This window comes from Oncorhynchus kisutch, linkage group LG17 (genome assembly GCF_002021735.2).
Source record: "Oncorhynchus kisutch isolate 150728-3 linkage group LG17, Okis_V2, whole genome shotgun sequence".
Lineage (NCBI taxonomy): Eukaryota > Metazoa > Chordata > Actinopteri > Salmoniformes > Salmonidae > Oncorhynchus > Oncorhynchus kisutch.
Genome location: NC_034190.2, coordinates 33439204 through 33458042, shown reverse-complemented (window position 1 = coordinate 33458042; position 18839 = coordinate 33439204). Strand labels below are relative to the sequence as shown.

General features: G+C 42.2%; 3 protein-coding genes across 4 annotated transcripts; 1 reads left to right on the top strand and 2 right to left on the bottom strand.

Moving 5' to 3' along the window:
• Positions 1-485: 485 nt before the first annotated feature.
• On the bottom strand, positions 486-4396 carry rps18 (ribosomal protein S18). Of its 2 annotated transcripts, XM_020505502.2 has the most exons (7): positions 4050-4396; positions 2860-2972; positions 2142-2240; positions 1949-2035; positions 1583-1684; positions 1311-1402; positions 486-608 (listed from the first exon to the last, which is right to left on the bottom strand). In XM_020505502.2, exons 2-7 carry the CDS (start codon positions 2860-2862, stop codon positions 533-535), a joined length of 459 nt encoding a protein of 152 aa, XP_020361091.1. In that variant the 5' UTR covers positions 2863-2972; positions 4050-4396; the 3' UTR covers positions 486-532. The 2 variants fall into 2 exon arrangements, with proteins under 2 accessions (XP_020361091.1, XP_020361093.1); XM_020505504.2 differs by lacking the exon at positions 4050-4396 and having other exon boundaries at positions 2773-2893.
• On the top strand, positions 3736-14951 carry LOC109907502 (vacuolar protein sorting-associated protein 52 homolog). Its single transcript, XM_020505492.2, has 19 exons — positions 3736-3871; positions 4644-4731; positions 4904-4956; positions 5118-5193; positions 5309-5376; positions 5621-5796; positions 5988-6138; positions 6272-6372; positions 6476-6608; positions 6859-7050; positions 7447-7602; positions 7800-7918; positions 9211-9334; positions 9420-9515; positions 9641-9748; positions 10066-10131; positions 10256-10367; positions 13475-13593; positions 13886-14951. The coding sequence occupies exons 1-19, from the start codon at positions 3782-3784 to the stop codon at positions 14030-14032; spliced, it is 2175 nt and encodes a 724-aa protein (XP_020361081.1). The 5' UTR covers positions 3736-3781; the 3' UTR covers positions 14033-14951.
• Positions 14715-18704, bottom strand: LOC109907506 (uncharacterized). Its single transcript, XM_020505497.2, has 6 exons — positions 18574-18704; positions 17240-17283; positions 16761-17108; positions 16410-16679; positions 16256-16303; positions 14715-16114 (listed from the first exon to the last, which is right to left on the bottom strand). The coding sequence occupies exons 1-6, from the start codon at positions 18600-18602 to the stop codon at positions 16035-16037; spliced, it is 819 nt and encodes a 272-aa protein (XP_020361086.1). The 5' UTR covers positions 18603-18704; the 3' UTR covers positions 14715-16034.
• Positions 18705-18839: the final 135 nt, after the last annotated feature.

Below are 18839 nucleotides of genomic sequence, written 5' to 3'. Positions count from 1 at the left end.
GGGTGCAGCCATAGGCCCACCCACTTGGTAGCCATGTACAGCCAATCAGTATAATTTTCTAAAACAAGGGTTTTATAAGACAAATACACCCCCCCCCCCCCAAATGAGAGAAATACAATGTGCACTTAACAAAAAATTAGCTCATGAAAAAACAATGTTGCATTTATAGTGTAGTAAATTGACCTCATCTTTACTCAACTCTGATAATTCCTCAAAATGAAACTTGGTTGGTTATGAGAACATGACCATGTATAACACCAAGGTGGACAGTACAGCACTCCATGCACTAGGTTGTAACAACCTAGGAATTTGACCATCACTCCAGTCCCTTTTACAACCTTTTCAAAAGTATACCACAAACTACCTACAATGGGAGCAAAGAAAGACAAAACTGCCACTGACCGAGGCTCTGTTCTGAGTCAACAACATTACTCCAACAACCGCACCAAAACAACCCAGTATGAAGAAATGAGCAAACAGCCAAATGTGTGAACTGTGGCATTTATTGACACATGGGGAGCAGGGAGACAGTTTACTTCTTCTTGGACACACCAACGGTGCGACCACGACGACCGGTGGTCTTAGTGTGCTGGCCACGCACACGCAGACTGAAAGAGAGAGGGACAGTCAGCCAGTACAAATGTATCCAGGAAGTCAACTTGAGAAATCCCATACTAATGAGATTTAGTAGTAGGTTAGTAGGACAAACACAGAAAATGATCTGAACACATTGACAGCAGAAGTTGAATGTGCGTACCATTATACCATAACATTGGTATGCCTACAATAATAACCACTTACTCAAGGAACCTGTACAACATTTTGAGTTTGACTGCAATTGACTACAAAATAAGTTGGCTAATAATGCATTCTTGATATAACATCTCAGCAGTACAGAGATCAATCTAAACACCATTTACAGAGCATGTATAGGGACAGCTTCCTGGCATGGCTTGCAAGCATATTGAAAGAGTCTTGAAAGTGCCTTTCAGCCCAAACACAAAAGGTTAGGAAGTTGTCCAAAAATAGGGAGTTGACTCATCCAACAACAAACACTTGTTTTCATTTTCTATGTGCCCTAGTAAACAATCCGGAACTTAAGTCTGTCCGGGAAACCAGCCCTTTAGCTGAAAAATGGGATTTCCCCTTTTCATTAAATCTAGAACACACAAAAGCAATATTTAAAAAAAAATGTAGAATTTGGTGGGTGCTTATTTTTGTTCTATTTTTGCAGATCCCAAATCCTTCTGAGTGGGTTCACAGCCATGGTCATAAAATAAACCTATATCGCTGGACATAACAGCACTTACCCCCAGAAATGCCTGAGACCACGGTGAGCCCTGATCTTCTTCAGCCTCTCAAGATCCTCTCTCAGCTTGTTATCCAGACCGTTAGCAAGGACCTATAACACACAAACAAGGAACATTATAAGACTGGACTCTAAGACAAATGTACATTTAGCTTTCAGCAATGACTCAATTTGTATTGACAACCCATAGACGGGATGTCTACTAACTCAAATAGTTTAGTTCCAATTTAGAAATGAGTCACCAGACATCGCAAGTCTGCTGCAGTCACATACCTGACTGTACTTGCCATCCTTTACATCCTTCTGTCTGTTGAGGAACCAGTCAGGGATTTTGTACTGGCGAGGATTCTGCATAATTGTCACTACCCTCTCGACCTGGGGACAAATGCATGTATACATCAACATTAGTGAGATGCTAGGTAGAAAAATAAACGAATCAATGCAGGCTGAGTTTGCAGATGACTGGGCCTATCACAATACCCCACAGTGATTGATGCATGATAATCCACGAAGGGAGTGCAAGGTTGGGATTCAATCAACCAGCAGTGTTGTTTGAATTCCAGCCTCAGACCCTCCAATACATACAGCTGTCATGTTTAGAGAAACAGTATGTACACAACAGCCCCATGTATTCCTCACCTCATCATCGGTCAGTTCTCCAGCCCGCTTGCTGAGGTCGATATCAGCCTTCCTCAGGACAACATGGGCATATCGTCTGCCAACACCCTGTGTAGGAAAGACAAATTAAACATTACTTAGGTTCATTCCCACAATTGCCAACGGTGCAGACGTCGCTACCTGGTTCTGAGAAAGACATTCTGAACAAGTCTACCTTGATTGCTGTGATGGCGAAGGCAATCTTCCTCCTACCATCAATGTTCGTGTTGAGAACACGAAGAATGTGCTGGAACTTCTCGGGAATGACCAGAGACTGCAGAGAAATAACAGAACAAACACGGTCAATAGAGATTTTTACTTTGCTAGGGAAATTGTCCTTCTGCATTAATAATTTGTACTTCCAAAGCCTGGAATAAACTAGCAAACATGTAGTGTAAAAATGTTGAGTTCAAATCTCAGCCTTCACATGGCTACCGCAGTGACATGGACTGACTTTAGAGACTGTAACACGTGAACAAGTTCTTACTAACTTTAACAAATCAGCCAACATTGAGTAGCAATGATTACCAAAACTAGCTGACAAGGATGGTTGAAAACTGATTGGCCAATACCAACCACACAAACAAACTAGTGTGTAAAAGTGAGGGTTACTACAATCTATATTTTGTGAATAAAAGACCACAACCAAAGCCTATACTGACAAAAGCTGTACTTCCATGCAGCAGTGTCAGCGCGGAATAGGCAATTTAGCATTGGCAGTTAGCTGTTCATTTACATCAATATATGCAACTTCAATATAATAAATACATGCTAAAAGCTCTCAAAAACAATCTTAACAATCTCACCATCGTTGTCCAGTGTACAGAATGACCCTAAAAGCGACGATGAACGCAGATATTTAGAATAATTTTGTAGCCCAATTCAGCACTCACCATCTTGGAAGCAGGTTCCGTTCAAAGAGGAAATTCCAAGGCTCTCGCGAGGGCTTTTGCGTTCGTTTCGAGAGTTCACAGAAGAAGTGGTTCCATCCGCAAAACGTGTCCGTCTGGGAACAAATCAAATCAAATTGTATTTATCACATGCGCCGGATACAACTGGTGTAGACTTTACAGTGAAATTCTTGCTTACGAACCTTTCCCAACGATGCAGAGTAAAAAATAAATAAAACAAAAATGATATGGGGCGGCAGTGTAGCCTAGTGGTTAGAGCATTGGACTAGTAACCGAAATGTTGCAAGTTCAAATCCCCGAGCTGACAAGGTACAAAATCTGTCGTTCTGCCCTTGAACAGGCAGTTAACCCACTGTTCCTAGGCCGTCATTGAAAATAAGAATTTGTTCTTAACTGACTTGCCTAGTAAAATAAAGGTAAAATAAAATATATATATATCTGGATGCCTAGTCACTTTACCCTGCCTTCATGTACATAAGTATGTGCATTGATCTGGTACTCCCTGTATATAGCTCCATTATTGTGTATTTCATTCCTCTTGAGTTAGTTACTATATATATATATAAGAGGAATAAAATATATAGTAACTAACTCAAGAGGAATAAAATACACAATCATGAAGTGTGTGTGATATGGTGTGTATTTGAGGTCTAGTGAGTGTGCGTAGGGTCAGTGCAAGATAGAGATACAATATTTAAAAGATAGCTTTTAAAACAATATACCAATAAATAAAATATACATTACCTTTAAGATTGTGTATATTTGTCTAATAATTGTATTCAACATACATTTATTTTCAACTAATTTCAAAATGATCTTTACTTATTGTTTTTTCCTCACGTATCCCGGGGACATTGGGGAAGAGCACACTACCTTTGTAGTTTTTTTGGGGGGTTTGGAAGCTATGGCGGATAGAGCAGTGACTGCTGCTATGTCCGATGTAAACACAACTGTCCACTCAACGGCGAATTCCATGGCATATTTACAAGATGAGGTGACGTTAGCTAATGATTCTTGCATACCATATATGTTTCTGATAACTTGACTGTTCGACTTCTATTGCTCTCTGTGTTCATTACATTGACAACATCAGCACAACTTACGTAGCTAGCGTAGCTCGTCTGATCTGTCTCGTTAGCCAAGCCAGCTACATTTCTGGTGATTTACATTACCTGTAGTGTTTGCTGTCGTCGTCCTGATCATTCAGAGATGCAAGGCTAGCTAGCCAGTCACTGATTTATTGCTATTATGTTTAAAGCTATGGTCCAGTGCGACGTTCCTGCACCAGAGCTAGCAAGTTACCTGCTAAGAACAAAATAAATAAAATAACATTCTTTAACACACACGATTACAGACATGTGTTGCTTTCTTGTCCATGTTGCATATATCTCTGTCTGACACACACTAAGGGTCATCAAGGGGCCAACGCTACAATCAGGCTGAACTATCTGTACCCCAAAACAACCCAAATAAACAGATGGGTAGAAGTTTCCCTTATCCACTGATACAGGGTCAGATATTTCATCCCGCTCCTGGAAGTCCCCATTGGCCCCAAGTCAGAGTAGAGCCCTAGACTTTTTAGGGGCTGGGCCTCAGAGGTGGAAAAAATAGAAGGCAACTGTCTAAAAGCTGCAATTGAAAAGGCCTATTTAAGTAGCTAGCGAAGTCTTTACTCGTATGAATGGAGTAGCTAGCTAGCTGAATTGTTCTATCTTCCTTTACAAAGTACACCAAAGCCATGCCAATTTACTGACGTTCTTCAACAGATGAAGCCTGACACAGATGCCATGGCCCCGCTCAACCTGGGTGACTTGGACTTGACCACAGATGAGTTCATCTTGGATGAGGTGGACAGTAAGTCCTTCAGCATTATTGTCTTTTAAATGAAGTAATGATCATATCATCTGGAAAAAATGTGTTCATAGCCAAATAGTAATTTAGCTAATTAGTTCAGTGTCTTGGATGAATGTAAGAACTTACCTTTATGGAGATTAAACTAGCTACTTTCCTTTACTTCACCCACCAGTTCACATACAGGCTAATCTTGAAGATGACTTGGTGAAGGAGGCGTTGAAAACGGTAAGATCGTGGTACCACGGCTGCACCATGCGTGGTCCTAAACATCAACACATTTCAGTTTCAATTGTATTTTCGGGTTAGTTTTCATTTGACAGATTGTATATAAGGCTACGTTCCATCAACGGATGGTCTCCTTTCATCTGAATCTCTGTTTCTTTCAGGGAGTTGACCTCCGGCAATACTCTAAACAAGTGGAGGATGAACTCCAACGGATTGAACAAGCTTCCATCAAAGACTGTATCCATTAATGTCTTGAATGATTGTGTGAAAGAATTAGTGCTTTATTTATGGTAATTCCTGATAGGTACAGTAGTTCACCCTGATAGGTAATCTTTGACCAAGCTTGTGTCAGATATCAAGGAGAGCCAGAATATTGCCTCTTTGCACAACCAGATCACAGCCTGTGACTCTATACTGGAGGTGAGTGGATGATTTCCTCAATCAAAAGTGTATCAAGTGGCTTCAGAAGTCCAGAAGTCCATTCCAAATGGGTCAACATTTTTGCACGTGCAGTTGTTTTTGAAAGAATGCTTTTGCAATTTCCTGGCAAAAATATGTAACGAAGCCATTGACAAATCTATTTTCTCCCCCCTCTTTCTTGCTCTCTCTCTTCCTCTCTCTCTCTCTTTCTCTATCCCCACCTTTCCCCTCTCTCTCTCTCCAGCGAATGGAGGGCATGCTGAGCGGCTTCCAGAGTGACCTCTCGTCCATCAGCAGTGAGATCCAGACTCTGCAGCAGCAGTCGGTCAGCATGAACATGCGGCTGAAGAACAGGCAGGCTGTACGCAGCCACCTCAGCCAACTGGTGGATGAGCTGGTGGTGCCCGGAGCTATGATCCAGTAAGGGAGTGTGTGTTTTAGTGTTTTAGACAGATTTGTAACGATACATGTACCTGTATAGTTTTAATGGGAGACCATATGTCATATTGATGTCTGAGAAATGCACTTGACGGTCTCTACGATGTTGTAAGTGTTCCTACGGGTAAGCATGTGTTCTAAGAACCCCCCCCCACATGTTGTCCGGTCTGCAGGGTAATCTTGGAGAGCCCGGTGACAGAGCAGGAGTTCCTTGAGCAGCTCCATGAGCTCAACAACAAGATCAACTTTGCCAAAGAGCTCAGCTTCAGGGAGACTTTGGCCTGCTCTGACATCCAGGACATTGTGGACCGCCTCAAAATCAAGGTGAAGATACAGGGAGGGAGAGAAATAGAATGGGATGGGAAGAGGAGAAGGAGATGTAAGCAAGGAATAATGGTGTGGAAGGTAACGGAGCAAAGATATTGTGTATAAAACTGCCTTTTATTTTGTTCCACAGGCTGTCACAAAGATCCGAGAATTTATCCTGCAGAAGATTTATTCCTTCAGAAAGCCCATGACCAACTATCAAATCCCCCAGAACACCCTCCTCAAGTACAGGTAAATATAGGCTTATAACAGGCTTCGATACCTTCAAACAGACTAAAAAGCACCGCCACAGTCATGTATCTACCACAATCGTAAGTGTTTCTTCGTACTTTAGGTTTTTCTATCAGTTCCTCTTGGCAAACGAAAGGACAGTGGCCAAGGAGATCAGGGATGAGTATGTGGACACCATGAGTAAGATCTACTACAGTTACTTCAAGTCGTACAGCGGCAGGCTCCTCAAAGTACAGGTGAGCGAATGGCACAGGTGCTAAGGGAGTGAAGGAGTTAAAATGCCTTCTCTTGGTTTATAGGCTCAATATACAGTACCTTAATTTAGGTTATCACTGTGAATTGTTCTGGAACAGCTTGCTGCTATAATGTACAGCAAGGGCTATGTTGTGTTTGATGGTACATTTTCAACCGTGTGGAGTGTCATATCAGTCAAATTAGCTGATACTATTTTAATACTGTTCGCGTAACCTCTTTCTCTGTTGACAGTATGAAGAGGTGGCAGACAAAGATGACTTGATGGGAGTGGAAGACACGGCCAAGAAAGGTTTCTTCTCCAAGCCCTCCCTGAAGAGCAGGAACACCATCTTCACCCTGGGCCAGCGGGGGGCCGTGCTGAGCCCTGCCGAGCTGGAGGGGCCCATCCTCATCCCCCACACTGCCCAGAGAGGGGACTGCAGGGTGAGACCACTGGCAGCGCTGTACAACCCCTCCAAACTATGCCACGTACTACTGCTCGAGAGTAACAGACATTTTGAATGAAATTAACCTACCTTTTAATTATAAGATGTTTAGCACTACTCTGAAATCATTTGAACATGCATAGAGTATAAGGTTGTGAGGTGAAGACACAAAGCCAACCCTAAAGCTGTACTGCTCCAACACACCTGTGCTTCTCTCACTACCGTCTTGTCACCACACACACACATCTTAAAGGAATGCACAACTGCAGAACTCGGACCACAGATTGACAGTTAAACGCAATGCTTCGCAGAAAAGCATGTGGACTCCAGTTCTAATATTAACATTGATGTAGATTATCAAGTCACCCAACCAGCCTTCTTCGTCCCCTCTCAGTATCCCTATGAGACGCTGTTCCGCAGTCAGCACTACGCCCTCTTGGACAACGGCTGTCGAGAGTTCCTCTTCCTGTCTGACTTCTTCATGGTGGCTGGAAATTCTGCGCTGGACCTCTTCAACAGCGTCATGGGAAAGACGCTCAGCTTGTTCCTGGTACGAGAAGACTTTTTCACCAAAGCATTGCTGTAAAAAAAAAAAAATGGTAAAGGCATAACAGAGCCTTTTTAACGGTGGAGGACCTTTTTTTTTGTGAACTGATCATGATGATGGTCTCTTATGATATGACTAACTCCTTCTCTAATGTACCTATACCCACCTTTCCCTCTCATCCTCTTTTCTTTCCCCTGCAGAAGAGCATGTCCACCTATGTGTCGGACTGCTACGACAGCATCGCCGTGTTCCTGTGTATCCACATCATCCTGCGTTTCAGAGCCATCACAAACAAGAGGACCATCCCAGCCCTGGACAAGTTAGTAGTACTCAATCAGTGTAGCATAATGCTGTAGACTTATCCTATTTCCTGCAGTATGCTATACACTCACCCTACAGTTTATTAGGTACCCCGTTCAGGAAAATGGATCGCTCCCGAAGACAGTGAGCCACGTGGCCGTGGCTTGCTATATAAAGCAGGCATACAGGAATCGAGGCATTCGGTTACTGTTTGATTGAACATTAGAATGGGCAAAACGAGTGACCTTAGTGACTTTGAGCGTGGTATGATCGTCGGTGGCAAGCGCGCCGGATCCAGTATCTCAGAAACGGCTGCCCTCCTGGGCTTTTCACTCACGACAGTGTCTAGGGTTTACCGAGAATGGTGCGACAAACAAAAAAACATCCAGTCAGCGGCAGTCCTGTGGACGAAAACAGCTTGTTGATGAGAGAGGTCGAAGGAGAATGGCAAGAATCGTGCAAGCTAACAGGCCACAAACAGACATAACGGCACAACAGTGGTGTGCAGAACGGCATCCCAGAACGCACAACTCGGTCCTTGTCACAGATGGGCTACTGCAGCAGACGACCACACTGGGTTCCACTCATATCAGCTAAAAAACAAGAAGCAGCGGCTCCAGTGGGCAACGCCATCACCAACACTGGACAATTGAGGAGTGGAAAAACATCACCTGGTCCGACGAATCCCGGTTCGTTTTGCGTCATGCTGATGGTAGAGTCAGGATTTGGCGTAAGCAGCATGAGTCCATGGACCCATCCTGCCTTGTACAGGCTGGTGGCGGTAGTATACTGGTGAGGGATTTTTTTCCCTGGCATGAGTTAGGTCCCTTGTAGAATCCACCCCCCAAATAATTCAAGCTGTTCTGAAGGCAAAGGGGGGTCCGACCCCGTACTAGATCGGTTTACCTAATAAACTGTCCGGTGAGTGTATATGCTATAAGTAAGGGGAACGTCCAAATTGTTAACTTATGATACAGTAGTCTTTTTACTATATGTACTGTAAAATGTAACATTTGGGGCCTGACATGTTAATGTAATTTGTTTCATGATGATGGTCCTGAGTGGCTCAGTTGGTAGAGCATGGCGCTTGCAATGTCAGGGTTGTGGGTTCAATTCCCACGGGGGACCAGTACAAAAAAGTATGAAAATTCACTCCCTACTTTACCCCGTCTGCTAAACGACTAAAACGTCAAATGAAAATCACATATTGACGTCAATGGATTCGATACAGATTTGTTCAATGAAAACACACATCTTAACCCAGAAATCCACCCTTGATGCTGATGTAATTGTTTCTCCATGGGTTGCCAGGTACTGGGATGCGGTGCTGGAACTGCTGTGGCCCAGGTTTGAGCTTATCCTGGAGATGAACATTCAGAGCATCCGCAACACGGATCCTCAAAAACTGGGCGTGTTGGACACCAGACCACACTATGTATGAATACACACACACACACACGTGTTTTTATGTATCAATATCTAATAATACCAGACAGTTGTTGACACCAGTTGTGTTTCAGATCACACGCAGATATGCAGAGTTCTCTTCTGCCATAGTCAGCATTAACCAGACATTCACCAGCGAGCGAACCCACACCCTCCTTGGCCAACTTCAGGTACACAACTAAACAATAATTTAAAAAACAGTAAGACAGTATAAATAGTTGGGATCCTACAATTAGCATAAACATTTGCTATAGTGTTTTGTGTGATTTGATATAGCTAACATGGGTATTTTCAGGTTGAAGTGGAGAACTTTGTCCTGAAGATGGCTGCAGAGTTCCCTTCACGCAGGGACCAGCTCATCTTCCTCATCAACAACTACGACATGATGCTCAGTGTACTCATGGTGAGAATAACACAAGTTTAAAACCATAAACATGAACAATTCACTTATTTACCCACCTGAAATGACTCCTTCATTCAGTTATTTACATTAAAATGTTAGTCATTTAGCAGACTCTCTTATCCAGAGTGACTTACAGGAGCAATTAGGTGCCTTGCTCAAGTGCACATCAGCAGATTTTTCGCCTCGTCGGCTCTGGGATTCGAACCAGCGACCTTTGGGTTACTGGGCCAATGCTCTTAACCGCTAGGCTGTGTCTTGTGAATATACAGAATTGAAAGATGTCATGCTGTTTTCCTCTCTTTTTCTCCATATCATAGGAGAGGGCAGCTGATGACAGTAAAGAGGTTGAGGGTTTCCAACAGCTCCTCCAGGCCAGGAGCCAGGTAAACCTGCTCAGGGATTCTGGGAAATTGAGTTTTGTCATGTGTGCCAGATTCACAGATAGTCAGTTTACTCAAAGTATTTACTCCAATGAAATGTTCCCCTCTTTCTTTCTCCTTTCATCAGGAGTTTATTGAGGAGATTCTGTCCTCTCCCTTTGGTGGCATGATAGCATTTGTGAAGGAGAGCGAGGCGCTGACAGAGAAAGGGCAGCTGGATAGACTAAAGAATGACGAAGGTGAGTATAGAGAAAGGATGCAGACCCTTTTTATAATGGAAATGTTTGCCGAATGTTTTCATGATTATACAGTTGAAGTCGGAAGTTTACATACACTTAGTTTGGAGTCCTTAAAAGTAGTTTTTCAACCACTCCACACATCTCTTGTTAACAAACTATAGTTTTGGCAAGTCGGTTAGGACATCTACTTTGTGCATGACACAACAATTGTTTACAGACAGATTCTTTAATTTAATTTATAATTCACTGTATCACAATTCCTGTGGGTCAGATGTTTACATACACTAAGTTGACTGTGCCTTTAAACAGCTTGGGAAATTGCTGACAATTATGTCATGCTTCTGATAGGCTTATTGACATCATTTGAGTCAATTGGAGGTGTACCTGTGGATGTATTTCAAGGCCTAGCTTCAAACGCAGTGCCTCTTTGCTTGACATCATGGGGAAATCAAAAGAAATCAGCTAAGACCTAAGGGGAAAAATGGTAGACCTCCACAAGTATGGTTCATCCTTGGGAGCAATTTCCAAACACCTGATGGTACCACGTTCATCTGTACAAACACCATGGGACCACGCAGCCATCATACCGCTCAGGAAGGAGAGGCGTTCTGTCTCCTAGAGATGAACGTACTTTGGTGCAAAAAGTGCAAATCAATCCCAGAACAACAGCAAAGGATCTTGTGAAGATGCTGGAGGAAACCGGTACAAAAGTATCTATATCCACAGTAAAATGAGTCCTATATCGACATAACCTGAAAGGCCACTCAGCAAGGAAGAAGCCACTGCACCAAAACCACCATTAAAAAAAGCCAGACTACGGTTTACAAATGCACGTGGGGACAAAGATTGTACTTTTTGGAGAAATGTCCTCTGGTCTGATGAAACAAAAATAGAACTGTTTGGTCATAATGACCATCGTTATGTTTGGAGGAAAAAGGGGGAGGCTTGCAAGCCGAAGAACACCATCCCAACAGTGAAGCACTGGGGTATCAGCATCATGTTGTGGGGGTACTTTGCTACAGGAGGGACTGGTGCACTTCACAAAATGTGGCATCACGAGAAAGGACAATTCTGTGGATATATTGAAGCAACATCTCAACACATCATTCAGGAAGTTAAAGCTTGGTTGCAAATGAGTCTTCCAAATGGACAATGACCGCAAGCATACTTCCAAAGTTGTGTCAAAATGGCTTGAGGACAACAAAGTCAAGGTATTGGATTGGCCATCACAAAGCCCTGACCTCAATCCTATAGAAAATTTGTGGGCAGAACTGAAAAAGCGTGTGTGAGAAATGAGGCCTGCAAATCTGACTTAGTTGCACCAGCTCTGTCAGGAGGAATGGGCCAAAATTCACCCAACGTATTGTGGGAAGCTTGTGGAAGGCTACCTTAAACATTTGACCCAAGTTAAACAATTTTAAAGGCAATGCTACCAAATACTAATTGAGTGCATGTAAACCTCTGACCCACTGGGAATGTGATGAAAGAAATAAAAGCTGAAATAAATCTCCACTTTTATTCTGACATTTCACATTCTTAAAATAAAATGGTGATCCTAACTGACCTAAGACAGGGAAATTTGACTAGGATTAAATGTCAGGAGTTGTGAAACTGAGTTAAAATGTACTTGACCAAGGTGTATGTAAACTTCTGACTTCAACTGTACATATAATTGGTTATGTTTATGATGGAGATACATGTGTTTATGCAAATGCCTGTGCATTTACCAGGGCCAAGATATCCTGTGGTGTGACACAGGGTTCAATAATTGGACCTTTGTTATTCCTAATCGATATCAATGACTTTACTGCTGGGTCTTCTACCATACTTCCCCTTCTCTTTGCTGATCATACCAATTTGATTTTATCACACAAGAATTTTGATTCACTAATTAATGAGACCAACTCAGGTATGGCCACATTTTCTGAATGGTTCCAGATAAATAAATAATATTTAAATGTAAAAAAACATCCTACTTAATTGTATTCACTAGTAAGAATAAGACATATATTGTAAAATAAGAGCCAGAATCTCAATTGGTGGGAATGAAGTTGAACAAGTCACATCCACTAGATTCCTCCGATTTTATAATTGATAAAGTTATCCTGGAAAGATCATATTCAATTTGTCTGTAGCAAGGTACTGAAATCTGTACCAATATCTCATTTACTGTAATATTGTCTGGGCCAGTACATGCCTCCTACCTACACAAATGACTCATAACATCTTCAAGACTAGCCACCTCCTTTAATTACCTGGCTTTACGGCATGAATTTACCCAATTATGCACTTTCGTCTACAAATACTCATAACTCCCAGACAGTTTACCTAAAACCTTCAATGGATTATTCCTGGTTAATTCTGAAATCCATCTATATAACACAAGACACTGTGATAACCTTCATCCTCCCCATTGTTGCACCTCACAGAGTCAATTCTCTATTGGATACAGAGGTACCGTACTCTGGAATTCTTATCTTCACATTGCCAAAATATCATCATCCCTCAATAACTGGGGGTCCGCCTGATGAACCAAACTACCCAATAACCCCTCTATGTAGCCTAACTCTCACATGCACACACACACACACATTGTTTTTGTATACTGAGTATATCATGTACAATTATAATTAATATGCTTTGTTTAAAGTGATTGAGCACTTTTTTCTTTTTTTTTTAACTTACATTTGTGATGTGGTTTTCATATCAGCCCTTTTGGGCTTCCAACCTCACCTGCACACTCTTTTTACCTGTTTGTATCGGCACAGTTTTTTTTTGGTCTTTCACTTCTTTTATTTGGTGCGAATAAATTAAACCTAAGACTGTGTCCGTTTCCGCGGTAACCTTCTCTTTACTTCTACTTTCCCCCCCCTGTCCTGACTCATTGTTTATTTACCTCTACTGTTTGGACTGTTTGTTTCTACTCTCTTGTGACACAGCTTGTTGTTTGACTTTCCACCATAACAATTGTCTGACATTTCTCCCACACCTTTTCACACCCATATGCCTCCCATCTCTACATGTATATTGTTTTCTTCTTCCCACCCTTTCTCACCCCCCCCCCCCCCCCCCTTCTTTCTTTCTTTCTTTCGTTCTTTTTCTCTCAGCCCGGATCACCCAGCTGGTCAGGGGTTTCTCCAGCACATGGAAACAGTCTGTGGAGGCTCTGAGTCAGGACGTCATGAGGTCCTTCACCAACTTCAAGAACGGCACTGGCATCATTCAGGTACTGCCCTCGGGGCTTTCTCTAACGGATGCACTGACCGAAAACACGTTCTAAAAACCAGTAATATAATTGTATGTCATTAAAGGCTATACAGAACGTTTGCCCCTAGGGGTGTTCTTGAGAACGTTTGCCCCTAGGGGTGTTCTTGAGCCAAAAGGGGTCCCATAAATCGACAGATATGTACAATTAAAAAAAAATATTTTTTTTTATATTTAGGCAACTGTGAGCCACGGGCTTTTCTTTCTCTGAAGCTTATTATTCAACTTTTGACTGCTGTCCTCCTATCCTCCAGGGAGCGCTCACTCAGCTGATCCAGTACTACCATGGCTTCCACAAGGTACTGGCCCAGCCCACCTTTCGCAGCCTGGCCGTGCGCTCTGAGCTCATCAACCTGCACCACCTCATGGTCGAAGTCAAGAAACACAAGCCCAACTTCTAACTGGACACTCCAAGACTAGATTTAGGAATGATTAAAGGAAGGAGCTCAAAATCTGACATGGCCTGATTGGAAACAAGTGAAAGAGTATATCCCTTTGCCTGTGACATCACTCCACTGATTTAAAGACTGTATTGCGCGTGGGAACCTGTCGTTTATGATTTTACCAATGTCAATGGGTAAGGTGTTGTAAGTGCTACTTTTTCTTTCATGGGTGCTGGGTTCTTTGTTTTTTCAGGAGGGGATAAAGAGACATAAATAGGATGAGGGAAGGTTCAGTGGTTATGGGGATTGACAGGAGAGATTATAGGAATCAAAGGCTGTCAGAAGAAACGGGGTAGATGGTCTATTCCATTCAGGGGTGCACAACTCGAGTTGTGCTTGTTTTGGCTTATCACATAATTTAACAATTACTGATTTATGTGTGAACTCACCTGGTTTCCCAAGTATAATCCAGACTTGTTAAAAGGCAAGGGCCAAAACCACCAAACACTACGGCTCTCAGAGCTGTGCACCCCTAGTTTATGTGTTTGAGAGGGAAGAGCAGGAAAGGGGAGGGATTGGCATCTCCTGGGCCCCTGTTGTGTTCTGATGTGTATACTGTAACTGTAGATGATAACATATTGGAATGCATTAATTTAAGTGTAATATACTTGCAAGGCTGTAAAGGACCATCACATGGCTGTCATTTTCAATGCTTTATTTAACAAATCAAGATTACATTGCTGTTATAACATTGAACACAAACAACTCACACTTTCATTTGATTGTATTATATACTTTGTTTTGTGTATATAATGCTCATACAAATATTGGTTTCATGGCTGTGCCCTTGCCCAGTCATGTGAAATCCCTAGATTAGGGCCTAATGAATTGATTTCCTAATATGAACTGTAACTCAGTAAAATCGTTGTTGCATTTATATTTTTGTTCCGTGTATATATATATATATATAACTATCATAAGAGTAATTTAATATTTACAAAACACTGAACATCATTCTCTCAGGTTATTTGTACAAATCAAACCCATTGAAGCTAGAATCCTTAAATGAAACAAAGCAGTCACCCACCTGTGTTTTGGTAAAAAGATAAGGGATGAACCTGGAGAAATGTAACCACTCAAATCCATAGACAGAGCTATGGAGCCATGGACTGACCATCCATGATATCAAAATGACAGGTTTAACATTTGCATTCTTTACTGACATTGGAGTAAAACAAGCATGCAGTTGGAGTTCTGATATATACATAGGCGTTATATTCTTCAAGAATTAATGGGTGTATCATTCATTTAGCAACTAAGGATTCCAGCTTTAATGATGTGGAGTGAAGAAACAACGTTTTAGGAGGATTTAAAGAGAATGAGTTCATTGCAACTTTTAATTGTTACTGAATTGGATTGACCCAAACTCTGTAGAAGACAATAGTAGGCTATACAGTGAGAACTCAATGTGACAGTAGCAGAGAAAGAAGAAAAAAATAAGAGGGCATCACCCTGAACACAATTAGCCAGGTTTACGGACCCAGATTAAACTTAGTCAAACAACCACTTTCCAAAGAGATTCTCCGTTGAGCATGCTTTTTAGTCAAGGACTATAATTACACTGCATCCAGGAAACTGGCTCAACCATCTTTGATTTGAGGTAAAAGGTGCACTGGAACCCACTGCCCAGACTACAACCAACATTTTATTAGCCTTTGTTATATTTCACTTTGGTGAGGGGTAAGCACTACGCCACTCTGATTGGCTTACATGGCCCAAGGGTGTCACAGACTGTACATGTTGAATTGGGGAAGATGACCACCGCACACAACCACACAGCAGGTGGTCCCTAACAACATACCAAGATGGCCACATGCTGCTTTCAGGCAACCACCGGCCCAGTATGTCTTCCCTCTATGCCTATAGACCAAAAATCACTTTCAATGGATGAAAGTGCTTTTTAGTATAGGGGTTTGTTTATTTGGTCCTGGGAAACTAGCCCAAAAAGGTTTAAACCTTGTTAGAGATGTTGAAGCAGAGGACTGATCAGCAGGACAAAAACGATGAGCAGAGAGGAGGACCTGTAAACAGTAGATTTACCTAGAGAGACAGAGAAGATGCAGAGAACTTGTTCAACATGTACTATTATTGCCCATCAGTCTTCTACAGTGTCATGGACTTGGTATACTTGCCTTGAATAAGTCATCTCAATTATTTATTTTATTTACGTCAGTCTCTTACCTACAGGTTTGTCCTGGATGTGGATAATCTTTTGAGTTTTAGAAACTTCTGTGGGATACAAAATGTAAAATGTTAGCAGCGGTTGCACGCGTTTACAGATACATCACAAAAAAAAGCAATGTTTATGCATTAGCATTTGAGGCCATTTTATTACCTTCCACTGTGAGTTTCACAGTGCTCACGGAAAGCCCATGGGAATCCAACACTTTATAAGTCCCAGAGTTGTCCATCCTTAACCCTCGGAGGACCACCACCCCTTCAGCCTCCTCAAGACGACCCCCGTTGACCTTCCCGTCACCCCTCATCCACAGGACCTTCCACTCTGTGCTGTTCCTCCCTTGGAAGACCACTCTCATGGCCTGGGGAGTGTGGAGCGTCAGGACCAGGTCTTCACCCATGCCCATTGACAGCTTGGACTTATGGTCTGTAGAGAATAAGGAGAGATGAGGCTAGCGATATAACACAACTATTTCAGCTGAGGTCTGACCTGTAGATCTACCCTTACCATAGACTGAGAGGTGAACACTCTGGATGAACACCCGCCTTTTCCTCGTCCTGTCGACCACCATGAAGCTCTCGTAAAGCCCCACATCCCCAAACTGCACGTCGCGCAAGATCAGAGAGCAGTCGCCCTCCCAAAGCTTTTCCCCAGGTACCTCCAGCCGCCCCTCAAACTCGCTGGCCTGCCACCGTTGCTCCCCGTTTTGCTCAAACACGGGCGCATCGGGTGTCTGCCATAGGACGTGGCAAACTGGGACGTTGTCTAGCTGGGACTTCCATTTGCAAGGAAGGATGGCTTGGCTTCCAACAGGGGAAGAGATGGAGAGAGGGCCAGAGGGCAGGGAGGAGGAGGCTGTAGGAGAGAGTTGGAACAAATGTCTTGAAAATCATATGCATTTTTGTTATGTTAATAATAATAATAATAATAATAATAAGTTCTCTATCCACAAGTTCTAATTGTGGATAAAGTTCATTTATACTCACCAACACAGCCCACAATCCACAGACAATGAAGATGTATAACATGTCTAAAAAGAAAAGGAAGACTGATAAGAGGATTTCATGAAATATATATATATATATACACACACACAGCACCATGCAATTGTGTTCACTGTCCGTAGCTAATTTCTACCCTTACCATAACCCCACCGCCATCATGGGGCACTGTTCACAACGTTGACATCAGCTGCGGTTGTGATGTCGGGTCAGACGTACTGCCAAATTCTCGAAAACAACGTTTTTGGTAGAGAAATTTAAATTAAATTCTCAGGCAGCAGCTCTGGTGGACATTGCACGCTCCCAAAACACTTGAGACATCCGTGGCATTGTGTTGTGTGACAAAACTGCGGTCTTTTATTGTCCTCAGCAAACGGTGCAATTGTGTAATGCTCACGCTCTTTAATCAGTTTATTGATATGCCACACCTGTCAGGTGGATGGATTATCATGGCAAAGGAGAAACGCTCACTAACAGGGATGTAAACACATTTGTGCACAACATTTGAGAGAAAAAAGCTTTTTGTGCATATGAAACATTTCTGGGATCTTTTATTTCAGCGCTCATGAAACATGGGACCAACACTGTCAGCAGCATATCTGTAGACACCTCCGCCACACCTTCATTTATGAAACGGGGGGTGAAAAACATGCTATTCTCATGCTTAAATTCAAGGTCATAGAGAGAAACGTGCATAAAAAGGGAATTATGTTCCATTTATGCGTGCATAACTCGTGTCGAAATTCACCCCTTGATGCACAGCCATATCATTATATTATATCATTATGCAAAAACTGTTCAACAAAAGCCACAATTAGAAAAAATATATGTTTTACTTTCATATACTGCAAAATGATCTCAAATATTTGTAAAGTTTAAACCTCAGTAGCATATTTGGCACTTGATGTGAAATCAGTTTCGTTTTGCCTCCTGTAGGCGTTTCCAAAATAGAACGATAGAGTTTCAATTGAGTCTCTATTGAGACTGGCTGGGAGCCCTGCTCTGAAAACGAAACTAGATGAATATTGCGGTTCAAAGGAACCATGCATCTCCTCTAGTAAACAAACTTGTCCACACATGATGACATCCACCAAGAAATGCACACATCTCCTCGTTTAAATTAGTTGCACGATGTGAGCACATAGCCTAGCGCAGCACAGTGAATAAGAATAGTCAAGAAGCAGTTAAACAGTATCAATCAGACAGTATCAATCAGACTGCAGATACAAATGCATTTTTTTTCTATTTCACTCTAAGAATTCTTTAGATTATTTGCTAATAATATGCCAATTAAAATGAAATACATATGTGTCTCTTACCGGTCTCGGTCTATGCCATGCATTTTCATTGCAACAGGCTGCTAGTTGGTTGACTCCTTGAACTTCCAAGTTGTGAGCCTGAGCAGCGGCAGCAAGCAAGGCAGTGCAAGCCCCAGCCGCGTCATCTGAGCTACCAGAAACGAAACCTAAGGGGAAAAAATAGAATTACTAATTACAGAATATTTCCATTTTAAGTATGGGGAACTTCGCAGGAAACACAACCTAAGCCTTAGCAAGCTACATTGTCTAAAACCGCAGCTCAGCCT

Bases quoted from the DNA above. Each gene is read 5' to 3' on its own strand.
- rps18 (XM_020505502.2), bottom strand. The intron at 1,685-1,948 runs GTGAGGAATACA...ATTTGTCCCCAG, and splicing joins GAGAACTGACCGATGATGAG to GTCGAGAGGGTAGTGACAAT. The intron at 1,403-1,582 runs GTATGTGACTGC...TGTGTGTTATAG, and splicing joins AGGATGGCAAGTACAGTCAG to GTCCTTGCTAACGGTCTGGA.
- LOC109907502 (XM_020505492.2), top strand. From the start codon at position 3,782: ATGGCGGATAGAGCAGTGACTGCTGCTATGTCCGATGTAAACACAACT. The intron at 5,194-5,308 runs GTATCCATTAAT...AGCTTGTGTCAG, and splicing joins ACAAGCTTCCATCAAAGACT to ATATCAAGGAGAGCCAGAAT. The intron at 7,603-7,799 runs GTACGAGAAGAC...TTTCCCCTGCAG, and splicing joins AGACGCTCAGCTTGTTCCTG to AAGAGCATGTCCACCTATGT.
- LOC109907506 (XM_020505497.2), bottom strand. From the start codon at position 18,602: ATGAAAATGCATGGCATAGACCGAGACCG. The intron at 17,284-18,573 runs GTAAGAGACACA...TTTTCTTTTTAG, and splicing joins CATGGCATAGACCGAGACCG to ACATGTTATACATCTTCATT. The intron at 16,115-16,255 runs GTAAGAGACTGA...CTGTCTCTCTAG, and splicing joins CATCCAGGACAAACCTGTAG to GTAAATCTACTGTTTACAGG.